At 61.1% G+C, this 17,608-nt stretch overlaps 1 protein-coding gene across 4 annotated transcripts in view; it reads left to right on the top strand.

Annotated features, from left to right (window-relative positions):
• The first annotated feature begins 6,343 nt into the window (after positions 1-6,343).
• The window catches only part of GRIN1 (glutamate ionotropic receptor NMDA type subunit 1), a 22,898-nt gene continuing 11,633 nt past the window's right edge, over positions 6,344-17,608 (top strand). For 2 of the 4 annotated variants that reach the window (XM_024126327.3, XM_024126325.3), the window contains exons 1-5: positions 6,344-6,601; positions 8,788-8,922; positions 11,514-11,690; positions 13,722-13,784; positions 14,540-14,640. In XM_024126327.3, coding sequence (XP_023982095.1) covers positions 6,344-6,601; positions 8,788-8,922; positions 11,514-11,690; positions 13,722-13,784; positions 14,540-14,640 — 734 coding nt within the window. The remainder of the gene's footprint in view (positions 6,602-8,787; positions 8,923-11,513; positions 11,691-13,721; positions 13,785-14,539; positions 14,641-17,608) is intronic. The other 2 variants (XM_024126329.3, XM_024126326.2) reach the window with 1 other exon arrangement.

Below are 17,608 nucleotides of genomic sequence, written 5' to 3'. Positions count from 1 at the left end.
AATATATAAAATAATTAATTAATTTTAAAAAACCACAATGAGAAACATTTACATTTCTTAAAACACTACACCCAAAACAGAAAAATACACAACTTCCTCTAGTGCTCATAGAATATTCACCAAGAAAAACCATATTATGGACCATAAAATAAGTCTCGGTGTATTTAAGATCATACAACATATGTTCTCTGACCGTACTGAAGTTAAAGTAAAAATCGATAGCAGAAATACATGCAGAAAATCTCCAAATATTTGAAAATTAAACAACAGGCTTCTAAATAACCCATAAATCAGAGAATAAATTACAAGGAAAATTAGAAAAAATACGTAACTGAACAAAAACAAAAACACAACGTATCAAAATTTGCAGGATTAAAAGCTTAGTGGGAACTTCATAAGAAAATAAAAGTTTTGATTCCTTGATTCCTCCTGGACCCCACCTTTCCATTCTCAGTGGTAGTACTACCATTCTCTCAGTTGCTCTGGAGTTATTCGTGACTCCTCACTTTCTCGTCCCACGTCTTGTCACCTATGCACCTCCTGCCTGGCACACGAATTATCCCAGTAACTTCCTGGTTGGTCACACCCCTCCTCCCTTGGTACCCACATAGCAGTTGGGTGGTCCTTTCTAAAAGGTCAATTGAACAGTGTCACTCTCCTGGTCTAATGCCTCCAATCTCATTAGAATAAAGCTGGGGCCCTCTACACAGCCAGCCCCATCCCATAGGACCTGGCCCACCACCCCTCTGGCCTCCTTCCTGTCTCCCCCTCCATCCCTCTGCTTCATGCCCTTGCACCCCTCTCCCCGGAACACCCTTTCCTCAGATATTTGCATGGCTTGCTCTCTCATTTCATTCAGAAAAAAAAGCAACCTGAATTGATTACTTAGTCATCTATTGATTCACACAACCATAAACATTCATTATCTCTCACAGTTTCCACGGTCAGGAGTTTGGAGCAGCTTGACAGGGTAGCTCAGGCTCGGGGTCTCTCATGAGGTGACAGTCAAGACATCAGCCAGGGCTGTCATCCCTTGAAGGCTCGAAGGGGGCCGGAGGGCCCCTGGAGTTTCCAAGGTGGTTCACTCCCATAGCTGGCAAGTTGATGCTGGCCACTGGCAGGGTGCCATTGACAAAGAGTTCCTCTCCACACTGGCCTCCCCCAGAGCAGGTGACCCAGGAAGGACAGTGCCAGAGGGCAGCTGTTCCTTCTAGACCTCACCTCAGAAGTCACACACCGCCACGTCCCACTCAGTAGAAGAGTCATTCGGTCCATCCACGTTCAAGGAGAGAGGAACTGGGCTCCCCTTTGAAGGGATGCATGTCAAAGAAATTGCAGACATGTTGAAACCACCACACGGTCCCATCAAGCTCTAGCCTTGTATTCTGCTTTCTTTTTCCTTGGAGTACATAACGCGGCATGAAATGGTCTAAGGTGCTTATTTGTCTGCCACGTGCTCAGTCGGGGATCTAACTTTTCCACTGCTGTACCCCAATAATTTAGAGGAGTGCCTGCCACACAGTGGGAGCTCAGTAAATGTCTACGAGTGATCTAAATGTCAAAGTCCAGCCTTGCATATGGTGGGATCTGTGGGCAGTTTGTGATGTTGGGAAGATGGGCTTCCAGGAAAGGTGGGATTTGGAAAGTCAGAGAGGGTGGGGACAAGGAGAGGAGGGACCGTGTGGGGAGGCAGGTAGTAGAACCATGTGGATGAAGGTGTGCGAGTGGAAGTCAGCTTGAGGGCAAGCAAGATGGCACCACAGGTGTCTGCAGCTGTGGTCTGTGAGGGTCCTTGGGCTCCCCCAGATCAAGGATAGAGCCCTGGTGGCCAGGCCTGCTGACAGCCAGCCCCATCTCCCCAGTCCTGGTCTGGAGGCGGGCCCTTGCAGTGGGTGGACACCAGGCAAAGGCCCATCCTCTGCCCACTTGGCCGGCCACAGGCAAGGTGTCTGCACATAGAGCTTGCGTAATGGCTCCTCCGTGTCTGTCAGTTTCCTCCTGAGAGAAACGTGTCCACAGGTGGCTCGATTCTCAGAGATTCACCTCCAGAGAAGGTGCAGAGATGGGTTCTTGTCACAGATTCTGATCTAGCCAAAATCTTAGGGAAAAACCCTGACCGGTCTGCTTGGGTCATGTGACTACCTCTCGGCCAATAGACCAAGGCCAAGGAGGGGCTGTACCTATGATTGACAGCCCTTGCTAGAGCCCCTGGGGTGGAATTGGGGAGGAGGTGAAGCAGTTCCCTCCACATGGGGCTGCAGTTCCCAGAGGAAGGAACGGGTTGGGAAGAATGAGTGAGCACTGAGGCAGCCCCCTCCCCATGGGGCAGACAGGGCCTCACTCCCACCGAGGCCAGACGCAGCAACCCAGGTCTCCTTGGTCCTCACCACAGAGTGGGATACACCAGGATTCAGAGGGGTCCAAGTCCCGGCAGTGTGTGTGTGTGTGTGTGTGTGTGTGTGTGTCTCACACCACAGAGTGGGATACACCAGGATTCAGAGGGGTCCAAGTCCCGGCAGAGTGTGTGTGTGTGTGTGTGTGTGTGTGTCTCACACCACAGAGTGGGATACACCAGGATTCAGAGGGGTCCAAGTCCCGGCAGAGTGTGTGTGTGTGTGTGTGTGTGTGTGTCTCACACCACAGAGTGGGATACACCAGGATTCAGAGGGGTCCAAGTCCCGGCAGAGTGTGTGTGTGTGTGTGTGTGTGTGTGTCTCACACCACAGAGTGGGATACACCAGGATTCAGAGGGGTCCAAGTCCCGGCAGAGTGTGTGTGTGTGTGTGTGTGTGTGTGTCTCACACCACAGAGTGGGATACACCAGGATTCAGAGGGGTCCAAGTCCCGGCAGAGTGTGTGTGTGTGTGTGTGTGTGTGTGTCTCACACCACAGAGTGGGATACACCAGGATTCAGAGGGGTCCAAGTCCCGGCAGAGTGTGTGTGTGTGTGTGTGTGTGTGTGTCTCACACCACAGAGTGGGATACACCAGGATTCAGAGGGGTCCAAGTCCCGGCAGAGTGTGTGTGTGTGTGTGTGTGTGTGTGTCTCACACCACAGAGTGGGATACACCAGGATTCAGAGGGGTCCAAGTCCCGGCAGAGTGTGTGTGTGTGTGTGTGTGTGTGTGTCTCACACCACAGAGTGGGATACACCAGGATTCAGAGGGGTCCAAGTCCCGGCAGAGTGTGTGTGTGTGTGTGTGTGTGTGTGTCTCACACCACAGAGTGGGATACACCAGGATTCAGAGGGGTCCAAGTCCCGGCAGAGTGTGTGTGTGTGTGTGTGTGTGTGTGTCTCACACCACAGAGTGGGATACACCAGGATTCAGAGGGGTCCAAGTCCCGGCAGAGTGTGTGTGTGTGTGTGTGTGTGTGTGTCTCACACCACAGAGTGGGATACACCAGGATTCAGAGGGGTCCAAGTCCCGGCAGAGTGTGTGTGTGTGTGTGTGTGTGTGTGTCTCACACCACAGAGTGGGATACACCAGGATTCAGAGGGGTCCAAGTCCCGGCAGTGTGTGTGTGTGTGTGGTGTGTGTGTGTGCGTGTGTGTGTGTGTGGTGTGTGGTGTGTGTGGTGTGTGTGTGTGTGGTGTGTGGTGTGTGTGTGTGTGTGGTGTGTGTGTGGTGTGTGGTGCGTGTGTGTGTGTGGTGTGTGGTGTGTGTGTGTGTGTGTGTGTGTGTGTGGTGTGTGGTGTGTGTGTGCGTGTGTGTGTCTCACAGGTGCGCTCACTCACGCGTGAAGAGGCAGCAGCACTGCTGCAAGTCAACACGGTGTCCCACGTTCCCACAACGCAGCCAGACTGGCGTCCCGTCCGGTTAATGACGACCCTGAGAAGGTGCAGGACTGGGGGCTTTCAAGGCTTTACTTCTTGTACCAGCGCTCCTGATTTTATAAACGGTGGAGCCCATCAACCCCATTCCTGCCCAAATCTCCGGGTATTCTTGGGGATAGTAGGGCTTCATGGGGATCCAAATGTTCTTAATAAGGTTTCAAGAACCTCAACGCGGGACCGGGGCCTCAGGCAGCCCCAACCCACGGCGGTATCTTTCACAGCAAGACAAAGCAAGGTCGAGGCCTTCTGCAACCGCACCCCCCCTTGCTGGGGGCGTGGAAGAAGCCTACAAGGTGAAAGGGAGTGCAGAGCCCAGGAGCGATTCCAGCACGGGAGGGGCTGAGGCCTGGGACACGCAAGGGCCTCCGGACAGAAGCTTGAGCACCTCCAGCCTGGGGGAGGCGGTGGCGTGCTGGTAAACTGGCCTCTAAAGGGAAAAAAGAGGCCTGATTTGCAGGGTTTGGCAATTTCCGTGGTATAAGTACTCCGACCGTGACGAAGTTCAAGCTCCCAGCTGTGTAACAGCCGGCCCTCAGGTTGCTGACTATTTAGAAGTTCTTTTTCCAGGGCCAGTGGGAGCTTCTCCAGCACCCCCGACTGGGAGATTGGGGTGGATGGAAGGGGCCTGAACCTCTGGCGGCAGCCCCCTGCTGAATCCCTTCCTCCCTGCGATGTCCCGGAGCTGTCTGGGCCGCGCCAGAGCTGACAGCTGGTGGCTGCCCATTCCCGGGCATGCATGCAGCCTCCAAGCTCTGAGCCACCGGAGGCCACAGACCCTGTGGAGATAGGGCCCACTCTGGGCCCCTGAGCACACCCCAGATGCCCTCCTGAGACTCCACAGGAGGAGCTGTGTCCCCAGGGCTGGTGCCCCTTCCACTATAGACCTCAATCCCAGAACAGAGAGAGCTGTGGGGCTGCAGCCGGATGCAGGTAGACTAGCCTCCAAGCAACGATTTTCTTGCATCGGGAGAGAAGGGGACAAGAAAGGGAGCAGGCCAAGCACTGCAGCCCCTGCCTCAGAGCCAGGGAGTCCCGCAGGGTCTGCTTTGGGCTGGGTGTGGGGAGGTAAGCCTAGTGGTGAGAGCTGCAGGGGGTGTGACCCTGTTGGGAGGGACATGGCTCCTCCCCTCTCCACTGCTTCGGACATCACTTAGGTGTGGGGACGACCCTGCTTTGTCCCCATTGGGGGCTTTTGCTGTTGGGTCTGCAGAATCCTCAGTTGCTATTGGAAACGGTGATGTCACTGGCAAGAGGCGGAGCTTCAGCCATCCTTTGAATTAGGGAGAAGGAAGCACACTGGGTGGGGGGACGCGGTGAGGACAAAGAATTGGGAAGACGAGGACCAGGAGGACAAGGAGCTTCTGGAAAGGGGCAGGAGGGGCGCTGGGAGTGAATTAGGAGAGGAGCCGCCAGGGCAGGAGAGCGGAGACAGGGGCTACGTATGGGACGTCTATCCTGCATCAGCAAGCGCTTCCTGATGTCTACCCTCCGTCCCGTCTGCCGCAGAGACGACTCCCTCCGGCCGTGGTCTCTCCGCAGCTGGCTTGGTTCAGACCCTCAGACTCTGCTGGAAGGTCCAGCTCAACAAGGGGCGGCCACTGTCACCCCTTCTATTCTTTTTAACCCTCTGGGGGGAGTCCAAGTCACATGGCCAGGCAGATGAGGTCTCGCCCCCATTTCTGAGCCTTCTGGAGAAGAGGTCGCCACCGTCCCTCTCGCAGAGGCATGGTTTAGGGCCTCTCCACACGCCTTGGTTTCCAGCCGGCAGAGTCAGGCCCCGAAATATCACTGACTGTGGGTGAGGACTCGTGCACGCGCGCGTGCGCACACACACAAACTGGCACGACACATTCGGTCATGTTAAAGGCCACGCAAGGCTGCACGCAGTGACGCGAACCCCTCTAACCTCTCCAAACTCGGCTCCCTGCAGGTTCGAGACAGCCCAGGTCACTGTCGCAGCGACCCCTGCACACACGCGCGCACACACGCGCACACAGGCGTCCCCCGCTCGCGCGCGCTCTGAAAAATGCTGGCACGAACGCAGGCGCACACTCTGGCGCGGGAGGCGCCCCCGCTCCGGCTCCGTGTTGGGAAGCGGGGGCGGCGGGAGGGGTAGGAGACGTTGGTCCCGCTCGGCGCTCCGCAGTCGCCGCAGCCGCCGCAGCGTCGGGACCGGGACAAGCGAAGCCCGCAGAGGAGCTGCCGCCGCCGGGTCCTTTCGGCGCGGGGCACCCGGAGCGGCGCCGAGACCCGCTTCAGCACCGCGGACAGCGCCAGCCGCCTGAAACAGAGCGCCCGGAGCCCAGGCGCACCCGGGACCGCCCGGCCGGCCGAAGGCTCGGTGCCACCTGCTCGGTGCAGACGTCCCAGGACTAAGGCTCCCGGGGAAGACGTGGCGCCCTCAGCCCGCGGGATCGGGCGCGCGCAGGACGGCCGGGGCGTCCCTCTGGGGATGCGCCGAGGGCCCCGCGTTCGCGCTGCCCAGAGCCAGGGCGCTGCCCGGAGCCCATGAGCACCATGCGCCTGCTGACACTCGCCCTGCTTTTCTCCTGCTCCTTCGCCCGTGCCGCCTGCGACCCCAAGATCGTCAACATCGGCGCGGTGCTGAGCACGCGGAAGCACGAGCAGATGTTCCGCGAGGCTGTGAACCAGGCCAACAAGCGGCATGGCTCCTGGAAGATCCAGCTCAACGCTACCTCCGTCACCCACAAGCCCAACGCCATCCAGATGGCCTTGTCGGTGTGCGAAGACCTCATCTCCAGCCAGGTGCCAGCACCCCCAGGGCTCACGCTGTACCAGCTCCTGCTCCTCCCCCACCGCCTCCCCACCATCCTCCCTCCTTCAGCCGCCATCCCTCCCCCTGTCCCAGTTTCATTCCATCCTTTCCTAGCCCTCTCCCTCCCCTTGAGAGAGGACCCAGGGGGCTGGTCTCACTAGCAGCTAAACACCAGTGTTGGCCGGTTCCCCATCTTAGCCCCAGATCAATCACCTGCCACCGGGGCTTGTCCTCACAGGGTTTCCAGGTCTCGAGGTCCAGACTGGTGTGTGCAGACATGTGGCCGTTTGTTTGGTCACTGTGTGTCAGGGTCGGGGCGGGCGTTCCGGGCTTGCCTGAGACGTGCCTGTCCCAGCCACATGCAGGACTGCAGGGCTTTCAACTGGATGGGGCCTGGGGCCATCTTTGTTCCTGCTTGGAGATCTCCTTCCCTTCCTCCCTCCCCTTCCCCCATCCACAGGTCTGCCTGAGATGGGAAATGGCCCAGGTGTTGAAGCAGGGTGTTCTCCAGGGTGGGACCGGGGACTGCGTATGTGAGAGGTGTCAGGGCAGAGCGTGGCAGCCACTGGCAGCCAGCGCTGCGGGGGAGGACACGACTCCCGGGTTTTGCCTGTCAGAGCTGTCCGCCCCCGGGCTGCGCTGCCTGCTGAATCCCATGAGGCCTCGGGATCACTGCAATGCAGCCTTTTATGTAACAGGCGGGACCGACACCCGTCCAAGTCCTGCTCACACGCTCCCCTGACAGGCGCGCCACATCCACAGACACACATGCTCACATGTGCACACACATTCATCCATGTTTGTGCACAGAGATGCACAGACTGAAGCTAGCTCCCCTTCACGCACATCATAATTGCACAGTCAATTGCACACGCTCATTCACACACAGGCCGACCCCCCACGCACAGCCATGAGCACACACATTCCTGTGCCGCACGTGCAAACACGCGTGCTCACACAAGCTCAACCGTACATACACATGCACACACACATACAGACATGTCGGGGCATGCGGCATACACACACATACCCAGCACACGCTTGTGAGCACCCGCATGGTCACACGCATGCACACACACGCTCAGGCAAACACTGACCAGGCCCCTCTGGGTGCAGACTGTGCGGGGCAAAGGAGGGAGAACAGGTATGGCCCTTTCGGGGATCCCTCCTCCAACTTACAGTTTTGCTGTCTGTGGGCACTGTCCTCCCAGGGAATAGCCAGGGCCAGGAACAAAGGTGACAGCAGCAGCCGTCACTCGCTGTCACACGCCGTGGGCCAGGTGCCGGCACGGCAGCCATCGCCCCCACCACGTAGGCCAGTGCACCCCCCGCCCCGTTTGCAAAAGCAGGTGGTCCTGTAGCTCAGAGATGGGAAGGCAGAATTGCGACTGACAGGTCCTTCTAATGTGAGGGCAGCACGGAACTGCGGAGCCATCTGCCCCGCCTCCCTGCCTCTGCCTCGGGGGATGAGCCACTGGTCCAGGCAGGAAGGCCAGGTTTCCTTGAGGATGTGGTCAGTGCCCAAGTCAGCACTGGGTCTTGTTCAAACCGAGCGGGGCTCAGCCTGCCCCTGGAAGACACCAGCAGGGGGCCCCGGGCCTCTAGGCGGCTCCTTGCCCAGCTTCTCCCGCTAATACTCAGTCTGCGATGTTCGACGCAGACCTTCTGGAGCTGCCCTCCATCTCTGGAGTGCTGGCCTCCGTCCATCTCTGACCCAGGATGGGGCTCAGTGGGGGGCTTGGTGTGGTTCTCCCCAGCCCACGCTGGGGCAGCATGTACGGTCCCAGGACATGCCAAGGACTGGCCTTCGCCCTCCCTCTCAGGGTCTCACCGCACAGCTCCGGGCAGCCCCCCAGGGTGAGGGGCGAGAGAGGAGGCCCTGGACAGGGGTGGGGGGAGGGGTCTGTCATCTCCCCGTGTGTCTTCTTGGTCCCAGGGACCTTGCTCTGCCTCTGCCTCACCCCTATGATTCACTTACACTCAGAAGGTGGGGCAGGGGTCTGGTCCCCCTTCTGGGCGGCCTGCGCTCCTGGGGCTGTGTGAGCACAGGTGGTGTCCCCCCGACACTACCCGCCCCCCGCCTTCTGCCTTCAGCCTCCGCTGCTGCTGGACAGCCAGCTCCAGGGCAGCGTCCCCCGCTCGCCACTCACGCTGACCCTGTCCCCTGTGTCCACAGGTCTACGCCATCCTAGTTAGCCACCCACCTACCCCCAACGACCACTTCACTCCCACCCCCGTCTCCTACACAGCTGGCTTCTACCGCATCCCCGTCCTGGGGCTGACCACCCGCATGTCCATCTACTCAGACAAGGTAAGCCTGACCGCTGGACGGGGACCCAGCCAGCTCTGCTCCCGTGTTCAGACCCGGTGGCTCGCTCCTGCAGCCCAGAGCCACCAGCAGCTGCTGGGGGAGAGAGTGGGGGGGCAGGTGCTTTGCCAGGAGGCGGGGGGCACAGGCAGAGGGGCTCAAACCATGGGCTCTGGGCTCCAGGTGCAACAGGGTGATACACTGAGGCACGCTCACAACTCACAGCGGTACACACTCACAGTCTCACAGGGACACGCAAACTCACCCCCACACAGGCACACCGGTACACACTCACAGTCTCACAGGGACACGCAGACTCACCCCCACACAGGCACACCGGTTCACACGCACAGTCTCACAGGGACACGCAGACTCACCCCCACACAGGCACACCGGTACACACTCACGGTACACAAGCTCACGGTCACACAGACTCACAGATACTAACAAACCCATACACTCACACCTACACACACACAGTCACGCACATTCACAGGGACACTCACATGCTCTTACGCACACACTGACGTGCACACGCATACTCACACCATCACCCACTCAAACATTCATGCTCGTGTGCACACTCACATAACTACCGTGTTCACTCCCCCACACTCACGCTCCATCACACACTCAGACGGGCCCACACCCACACACTGACACACTGACACACATGCCCACGCACACTCGGCAACAGGGCCCACTGACAGGAGACAGGCGCCAGTAGCAAGCCCTGGGAAGCAGCAGAGGCCGTCGTGGACCAGAAGAAGGGACAGACAGGGCAGCTTCCTGGACAGCGGGACGGGGCACTTTGGAGGAAGGGGCGCCAGGAGGAGGAAAAGCCTAGAAGTGGCTGGGACACCAGGTGGCAGTGAGGGTGTAGTTACCGGCAACTCCCGCTAGAGGGCACAGCTGGAAGAGGATTCCAGGCGAACAGAGGAGGCAGCTCGTGGCTGGGGGGGCTGGCCTGGGGGTTTCGGGCCTCAGGGCTGTATCGTGGCCCATGGGCTGGGGGTCTGGCTGGAGTCGCCCAGTCGTGGAGCAGCTGGGAGAGTCGAGAGGTCACCAAGTCGGTTTGGCAGGAAACTCACCCCCATAGCAGCCGGGACCTTGCGCTAGTTTGCCCAGCCCTCCCGCAGTGTCTGCCCACGGCTCTGGGAGAACTGGTCACCTGGGGTGGCAAACTGGCCACTAAGAGGCTCGGGGGTGCAGCCTGCTCCACATCTCTCTCCAGGCCTGATGTCACCTGCAGACGGGCCCGGAGGGGCTGCTCAGCAGGGGACTCCAGCTCGGTGCCTTAGCCGAGGGGCCAGAGGGCTGGGCTGTTGGGGGCTTCCCAGCTCTCCCCATCTTCTCCCAATCCATCCTGCCGGGAGCCCCGAGTCCTGGATAACGCTGCCTAAGGCACGGAGGTCATCTCAGCCGGGCCCAGGGTGTCTGGGGAGGTCAGGGAGGGGTCCTCCTGGAGGTGATAGGAAAGCGAGGCCAGAGCGAGGGGTCCTCTGGGACGGCCCACAAGGGAGGAGGCCAGTGAAGGTCAGGACGGCCACCCGTTCCTGAGGCTCTGGAAACCCCAGCACACAGCAGAGGCACCCAAGCTGCTCAGAGGCACTTAACCCTCAGCTGTGAGAAGTGGAGGGCTCCCGCTAGGCCTTCCAGCCTCCTTCACCTCTCTGGGAACCAGGCCCCTCAAATGCAAATGGGAGAAGAGGCGGTGGAGCACAGGAGAGGCTGGGGTTGGGGGAGCCCTCTCCCAGAACAGGACCCCAGCCCATTCCGTGCCCCCGCCCCAGATCCAGATTGAAGCCCAGCATGAGGGCAAACCTGCGACCAAATCTTAGAGCTCCACCTCGACCCCACTCCTGGTACAACCCACAGACCATCTGTGCCCAACACGTGGACCAGAAGGGCCTGGGTCAGAGCCAGTCCAGGACCCCAACCACAGCCCCCTTGCAGCCATGTCACCTGCTGGATGACAGACAGAGGCAAAGGGGCATTCTTGCACTCTGATTCCAAGGCACGAAGAGGGAGCAGGTGAAAGAAGGATCTGGAGGGCTCAGAGGACCCCAGGGTCAGTGTGGGTCCCCAGGAACACTGCTCCCTGGGCAGACTCAAAGGCCCTGTGCTGAGGCGGGAGGACCCTGCTGCATGCCCTCGCTGGCAGTTAGTGCACTCAGAGCAGCAAGGCGGGGTCGGCAAGCAGCAAGCCCTGGACTTGGTGAAGAGATGAAGTGTTTCGCCCCAAGAGTGAAGACTTCCTCTAAATACTAGTTATGTGAATTTGGGAAGGACCCAGTGGGGATCTTTGAGATGCTGCACGCTAGCAAGAAGTTTCTGATCTCAAGTAGCTCAGCTCAGGGAGGAGGGGAACGACCCCAGGAACAATTCCACAGACCCCCACCCCACCCCGTCTCAGTCAGGGTGCTGCTGGGCAAACCGAGCCTCCGGTTGTCAGATTCGATGATGTGGGGTGGGGAGAGAAGCCAGCGGTGGGAAGGGAGGAGTGAGGGAAGCGGGGTCCCCCGGGTCCGGGGGCTGGAAGCGGCGAGGGGGAAGCGTCCGGCCCGCGCCCTCAGCCACCCCGTGCCCCGCAGAGCATCCACCTGAGCTTCCTGCGCACCGTGCCGCCCTACTCCCACCAGTCGAGCGTCTGGTTCGAGATGATGCGCGTCTATGGCTGGAACCACATCATCCTCCTGGTCAGCGACGACCACGAGGGCCGCGCGGCGCAGAAGCGCCTGGAGACGCTGCTGGAGGAGCGCGAGTCCAAGGTGAGGCCCGGGCCGGGCGTCTCGAGCAGGAGCCGGAGGCGGCGAGCCGCCGCTGTGTCTGTGGCCCGTGTGAACACCCTTTTCTTTCCATCGTGCATGGTCAGCACCACCACGTCTGGCGAGCGGCCGCCCCAGCCTGTCCTCGGCTCATTTCACTCGCTTTTGCCATTAGTCGAAATCTCCTTCGTGTCAGTCCCTGCGGGGCGAGGGCAGGACCACCTGGAGCTCCGCAAACACCCCGCCCCGCCCCCGCTCCCCCCCTCCCCCGCCGTCCGCAGCGCGCTTCCCAGCCCACACAGGCCCTAGGCTCAAAACTCCCTAGGGGCGCTGCCTCTGCCCCCCCCCACCGCCCCCTCCCAGCGGCCTCGCCTAGGGTGCCCCCTCAGTGCGGTGGCACCACTCGCCGTGTCCCCTCCACGAAGGACCCGGGTCCTTCTCTGCTGTGACCCGTGCCCTGTCCTCCTGCCGGCCCCACCCCGCCGCAGCCCCTCCCCTCACAGCTGCCCGTCACCCTCCCCAAAGCCCCACCCACGGACATCTGCCACCCCCAAGCCCAGCCTGGGCCCTGCCCCTCTTCGTGCCCCCCGCTCTCCCTACGGACCCCCGCGCCCTTCCTCTCCTCCCCCCCCCATGGGGGCTGGGCTCTGGGCTCCTGGGGATCAAGCAGACTCCTGGCTCCAACTGACCGTTCCACCCCAGCCCGGCACCCGCGTGTGGGCTGTGGAGAGACCAGAGTGGCGTCTCTGGGGGTCCGGGCGACCCCCACCCCACCCCCACCCGTCCGCACTGCCCGCCTGAGGAGGAGCTGGTGCTCACCAGAGGGGGCCCGGGGCCCCGCCTTCACCCAGCCTGGAGCCCGGGGCGCTCAGCACCTGGGCCAAGGCCCCCGGGGTTGGGTGGAGACCAAGCTGGGCAGAGAGGGAGGGAGGCCAGGCTGGGGAGGGCCCCGGGAGGCCAGACCAAGGGGCGGCCGGGAGCATGTGCTGTCTGCGAAGTCAGAGTCGGCTTCAGTAAGCTGAGTGCCAACCGGGTCCCCCAGGGTGCCATAGGCCCCGAAGGGAAGAGAGGGCACCAGCTGGGGGTGAGCCAGAGGGCAGACCCAGAGGGTCCTGGGGTACCGCTGGGGGGGACTGGCCGAGTCTGGGAGGGAGGGCTGGCTACCAGGACCGCAGGGCCCCACCCCTCCCGAGACAGCACCCGGCACCAGGCAAGCAGGCCGCCTCCTGCCGTGCCCAGCTGTGGCTGCACGCAGGCCCGGCGCGCACTCACGCGCGCCCCCGCACACCCAGCCGCGCGCTTCCTCTCACAGGCACACGCGGCCGTTCCCAGGACGATCCTCTCACACTCTGCCCCGCCTGCCACAGACTCGCAGGCGCCCTCCACACCTCCAGGGCCCGGGGCTCGCACGCGCGCACGCGCACGCATGCTCAGACGGCGCTGGCCCTCACTCCCACCCACCACGGGCTAACGTGGGCTGATGCTGCCGTGCAGACGCCCACAGACGCACACGTGCTCACGAGCTCCTGTCACACCTGCTCTCCAGCGCACACGTGGGCTGACAGGCGCGCCCATCACACACCAGGCAGTGAGGGCAGAGCAGCCGAGCCCCTAAGAGAGGCAGAGAGGGGTGCTGGGAGGGCCGGGGGAGGGGCCATCGCCCACTCAGGACTGACGGGGCTGGGGTGGGTGCTGCTGGCACCACATAGCAGGTGCCTGGCGGAGGGCGGGCGGATGGGAGCCCAAAGGGGCGCGTTGGGCTTGGACGCAGACAGGGCCTCCCTTTCTCCCGAACGTGACCGTCTCCAAGAGCGCAGCTCCGTGGCGAGCCTCGGTGGCCCCCACGCCCCCTCATCCCCCAGCACCTCCCTGGCCCCCAGCCCCACCCCGGGCCTAGGTGTTTGCGAGCTCCAGGTACGTGCCCGTCTGCAGACGTGCCGAGGAGGTGGTGTGATTGCTTTAGCGCCGTCATTTTCAACCGTTTATAATCTTCTTCTGTGTCTGCATATTTTCTCTGTGCACATTATTCATCAGAGTAAAAAAAGGAACTATGAAAACCTCGACCAACTGTCCTATGACAACAAGCGCGGACCCAAGGTATATATGCATGGACGTGCACGCCACCCACCGACTAGGGAGCCCCGGCCTCCGGCGCCTCGGCCGCTAGGGCTGCTGTGGGCCCAGCCGCGCCGCGCCGCAGGCCCGAGCAATGAGGAGAGCGAGGTCGAGAGCAGGCGGCGTAGGCAGGAGAGGGCAGGTGCCGGCCGCCCGGGTCCCCGCAGCCCGCCGGCCGGGCCAAGGGGCAGGCACGGCCGCAGGAGGAGCTGCTCTCTGGGAAGTGCATGCGAATCTCCGGGCACCCCAGGGTTTCCTCGTGGAACCCAGGAGGGAGCCCGCCTGCCCGCCTGACCTGCCTGCGGTCCGGGCTGCTCCTGCAGGGCCTGCGGACCAGGCCCCAGAGGACCTCCCGTGGTTTTGGAAAAGGCGGCCCAGTCTCCGCTTCCGACTGCATTCCAAAACTCTTTTCTGTTTCCTGTCCGCTGCACGCCTCTTTCTGAGTCTCGGTCCACTTCAGCTTGCATGCTCAGTGCAAAAGTGAGGCCAGGAGTGAGAGGTGGAGAGAGACGCGGAGAGCAGAGAGCGAGCAGGCTGAAGAAAGGCCGAGCGAGGCCAGCCCGGCCGGCCGGGCGAGGAGCCTGGAAGGCAGGTGGCAGTGCAGGTGGCCGGCACAGGCCGAGGCGGCCCTAGAGGAGCCGCCTCGGGGTTCCTAGCGGCTGCGGCTCGACTCTGGCCCCCGAGGTGCTGCATTCCCCCGCCCCGGCCACTTGCTAACACTCCCGCTCACACCGCAGGCCGAGAAGGTGCTGCAGTTCGACCCGGGGACCAAGAACGTGACGGCCCTGCTGATGGAGGCGCGGGAGCTGGAGGCTCGGGTCATCGTCCTCTCTGCCAGGTGCGGCCAGGCTGGACTTGGGCTTTGGCGTTCTTGCCAAGGACGGTCCCCTCACACATGTACACTGGGCCTCGGGGATGGGAGAGGGATAAGGCCCTGCCCTTAGGACGGCAAACGCGGCCCAGGTGATAGATGGGGTGACACGGGGCTCTGGGAGCTGGGTCAGGGAGAGGGCCTGGGGAAGCGACGTGGGGTCTGCATGCGCGCCTGCGGGGGAAGGCCCACAGCAGGGAGGGGGCCGGAGTCCTAGGGCTGAAGGGTTGGAGCAGTCAGGCTAGGCAGCACAAGAGGGGAACCACTTAGAGTGAACCAAAAATCAGGCTGCTGCTGGGTGGGCCTGGTCCCCGCTGTAACCTTGGGGCTGAGCCCCCAGTAAAAATCTCCCTGTTTGCAAATGGCTGTGTCCTCCTGGGAAGGGAAAGGCCAGGCCACCAGGAATAGGAAAAGGAAGAGCCCTGCCTCATGGGACGTACCTGGGAGAGCCTGGGGAGACCCGCCCCACTGTCTGCCTGTCCCAGAAGCTCTGCAGGCTCCAGCAGCGTGGAGAAAAACGTCAGGGGTCACCCTGCAGCCGACCAGCGGGAGCCAGCAATACCCTGAGTAGCAGGGCAGGTGTCCGTTTGCACATTCAGGCAACAAACCTTTGGCACAGAGCCAGGTGCACCCCGTCCTTGGGCAGAGGGCAGGGTGGGCCCAGCAAGGGCTCCTCGGGCCGGAAGGCAGTTAGCGGGCACTAATGCCCACCGCCCTCCGCGCAGGCACTCACACGCATGCACACGGACACGCATCGCCCGCATACTGTCTACACGTGCGCATGCCGTAGACACACATGTGCACGCAACATGCTTCCACGCCCTCCTGTGCACATGCATGTGCCATACACACACCATACACACGTGCACACAGGACATTCGTGTGCACACATGGGCACGCTGCTACATATAACACAGAGACATACGCTCACCTAGGTACATGTGCAGACACATCACACATGTACATGCTCCGCACCGACACACATAGTGCACGGTGCTCTCGTGCACAGGTGCATACGCCACATACACACCACGTACTACATACATGCACAAACCCCACACATGTAGCGATACTTACTGTTCACAAAGGCACAGCACTCGTCAACCACGTGCCCACCTCTTGAATCCACGCAAGGCCTCTGGATTGTCAGGTGGGAAGGGACCCGTCCCCTCACACCCGGGGCTGCTCGGACAAGAGAGGCCAGAGTCCCACCACAGAGGGGGACCCGCCTGCCCAGCGTGCCCAGCTCCCAGAGCCCGGGGAAGCCGGCGGTCCCCTGGGCAGGGCAGACGCAGATCTTCTTCACCCTGGCCCCCCAACCTGACACATTCTGGCTCCCCTCACGAGGGCTGTTGAGAGCGTTTTGCGGAGAGACCCCATTAAGCCAATCTTAATTTTTGACCAGTTTTCTACAGAGTGCTTCAGAGTTTCTAATTTATTTCCAAAGCTTTCGTTTTTTAAATAATCCTCCTGAAGTTATCTTTACGGGGATCAGTTATTTCCATAAAACACTTTGAGGGCTTCCCTGGTGGCGCAGCGGTTGAGAGTCCGCCTGCCGATGCAGGGGACGCGGGTTCGTGCCCCGGTCCGGGAAGATCCCACGTGCCGCGGAGCGGCCGGGCCCGTGAGCCGTGGCCGCTGGGCCTGCGCGTCCGGAGCCTGTGCTCCGCAACGGGAGAGGCCGCGGCGGTGAGAGGCCCGCGTACCGCAAAAAAAGACCAAAACGGTTTGACAGGTCGATCAGGCTTTGGTCTGCAACTGCTTTAGTGACGATATCAATTTACACGGACACAAGCACAGGTGTGTGTCCATCCCACCACGTCCAACGTCACGGACCTGGATGGTGCCGAGCAGACAGGCCTCTCCGCCAGGCTTTGTGGGCACCACTGACGGGCACACCGTGCCCTGACACGCACGAATTGGTGTTGCTGGCGATTTTGGCTGGATGTTGCCTGGAGCACCTCTATTTTGTGTTGCTTTCCTCCAACAGTAGCGTTCTCACTTCGAGCAAACACTGAAGATTTGCATTTCTTCCTTGCGGAAATTGGGGGCCGACCCCTTAGGGGGCCTCGGGCCATCTTAGCTTCCAGGCTCAGCCACTGGGAAAATAACCCAGCACTCGGCCAATCTCCCCAACCTCTTTGTACCCCGATGCCCGTGCATTAGAGAAGCAAAGTGCCTGTCGTGGTCCAGGCCCATCTGGGACCAAGTTTGGCCCAACAGGGGACGGAAGGTGGGAGCTCCACCAGGCCCAGGGTCCTTGTCCTGACCAGAGAGAGCCCAGCCCTAGGGGACCAGGTCCACAGAGGCTCACTTGTAAGGACAGGCCCAAAACTCAGGACCACGTGTGCCTGCAAGGCGAGGCCTGTGCTGTGTCCCGCCAGTGGCCCCAGGCCTGCTTGGCAGGGAGAACACAGCTGCTTGTGCAGACTCCAAAAGGGAGAGCAGGTGCCCTCATCTCTCTCCGGTGGCTTCTGCTGTGAGGCTCAGCGCAGCTCCCTGGCTCTCGGTCCCAGAAGCATCTGACCAACCAGAAAGCCCCCAGACCCTCAGTTCACAAGTTTAGGCATGGAGCACCAGAGGGGTATGGCTTGTCCAGGAAGTTGCAGGAGCACGGGCTCAGGGGTGGACAGTCCAGGCCCAGACCCGACTCTGTCGCTTACCACTTGTGTGCCCTGGGTGCCACAGTTTCCCCTCCTGACACAGGGGTAGAGTACTTCTGCCCGTCTCACAGGGAGGTTGTGAGAATTAAATGAGGTGGTCCATGAAAAGCATTCAGAATAGTGCCTGGGGGCTTCCCTGGTGGCGCAGCGGTTGCGCGTCCGCCTGCCGATGCAGGGGAACCGGGTTCGCGCCCCGGTCTGGGAGGATCGCACATGCCGCGGAGCGGCTGGGCCCGTGAGCCACGGCCGCTGGGCCTGCGCGTCCGGAGCCT

This window comes from Physeter macrocephalus, chromosome 13 (genome assembly GCF_002837175.3).
Source record: "Physeter macrocephalus isolate SW-GA chromosome 13, ASM283717v5, whole genome shotgun sequence".
Lineage (NCBI taxonomy): Eukaryota > Metazoa > Chordata > Mammalia > Artiodactyla > Physeteridae > Physeter > Physeter macrocephalus.
Note: the sequence above shows the minus strand (reverse complement) of the source record. Positions and strands in the feature narration are given on the sequence as shown.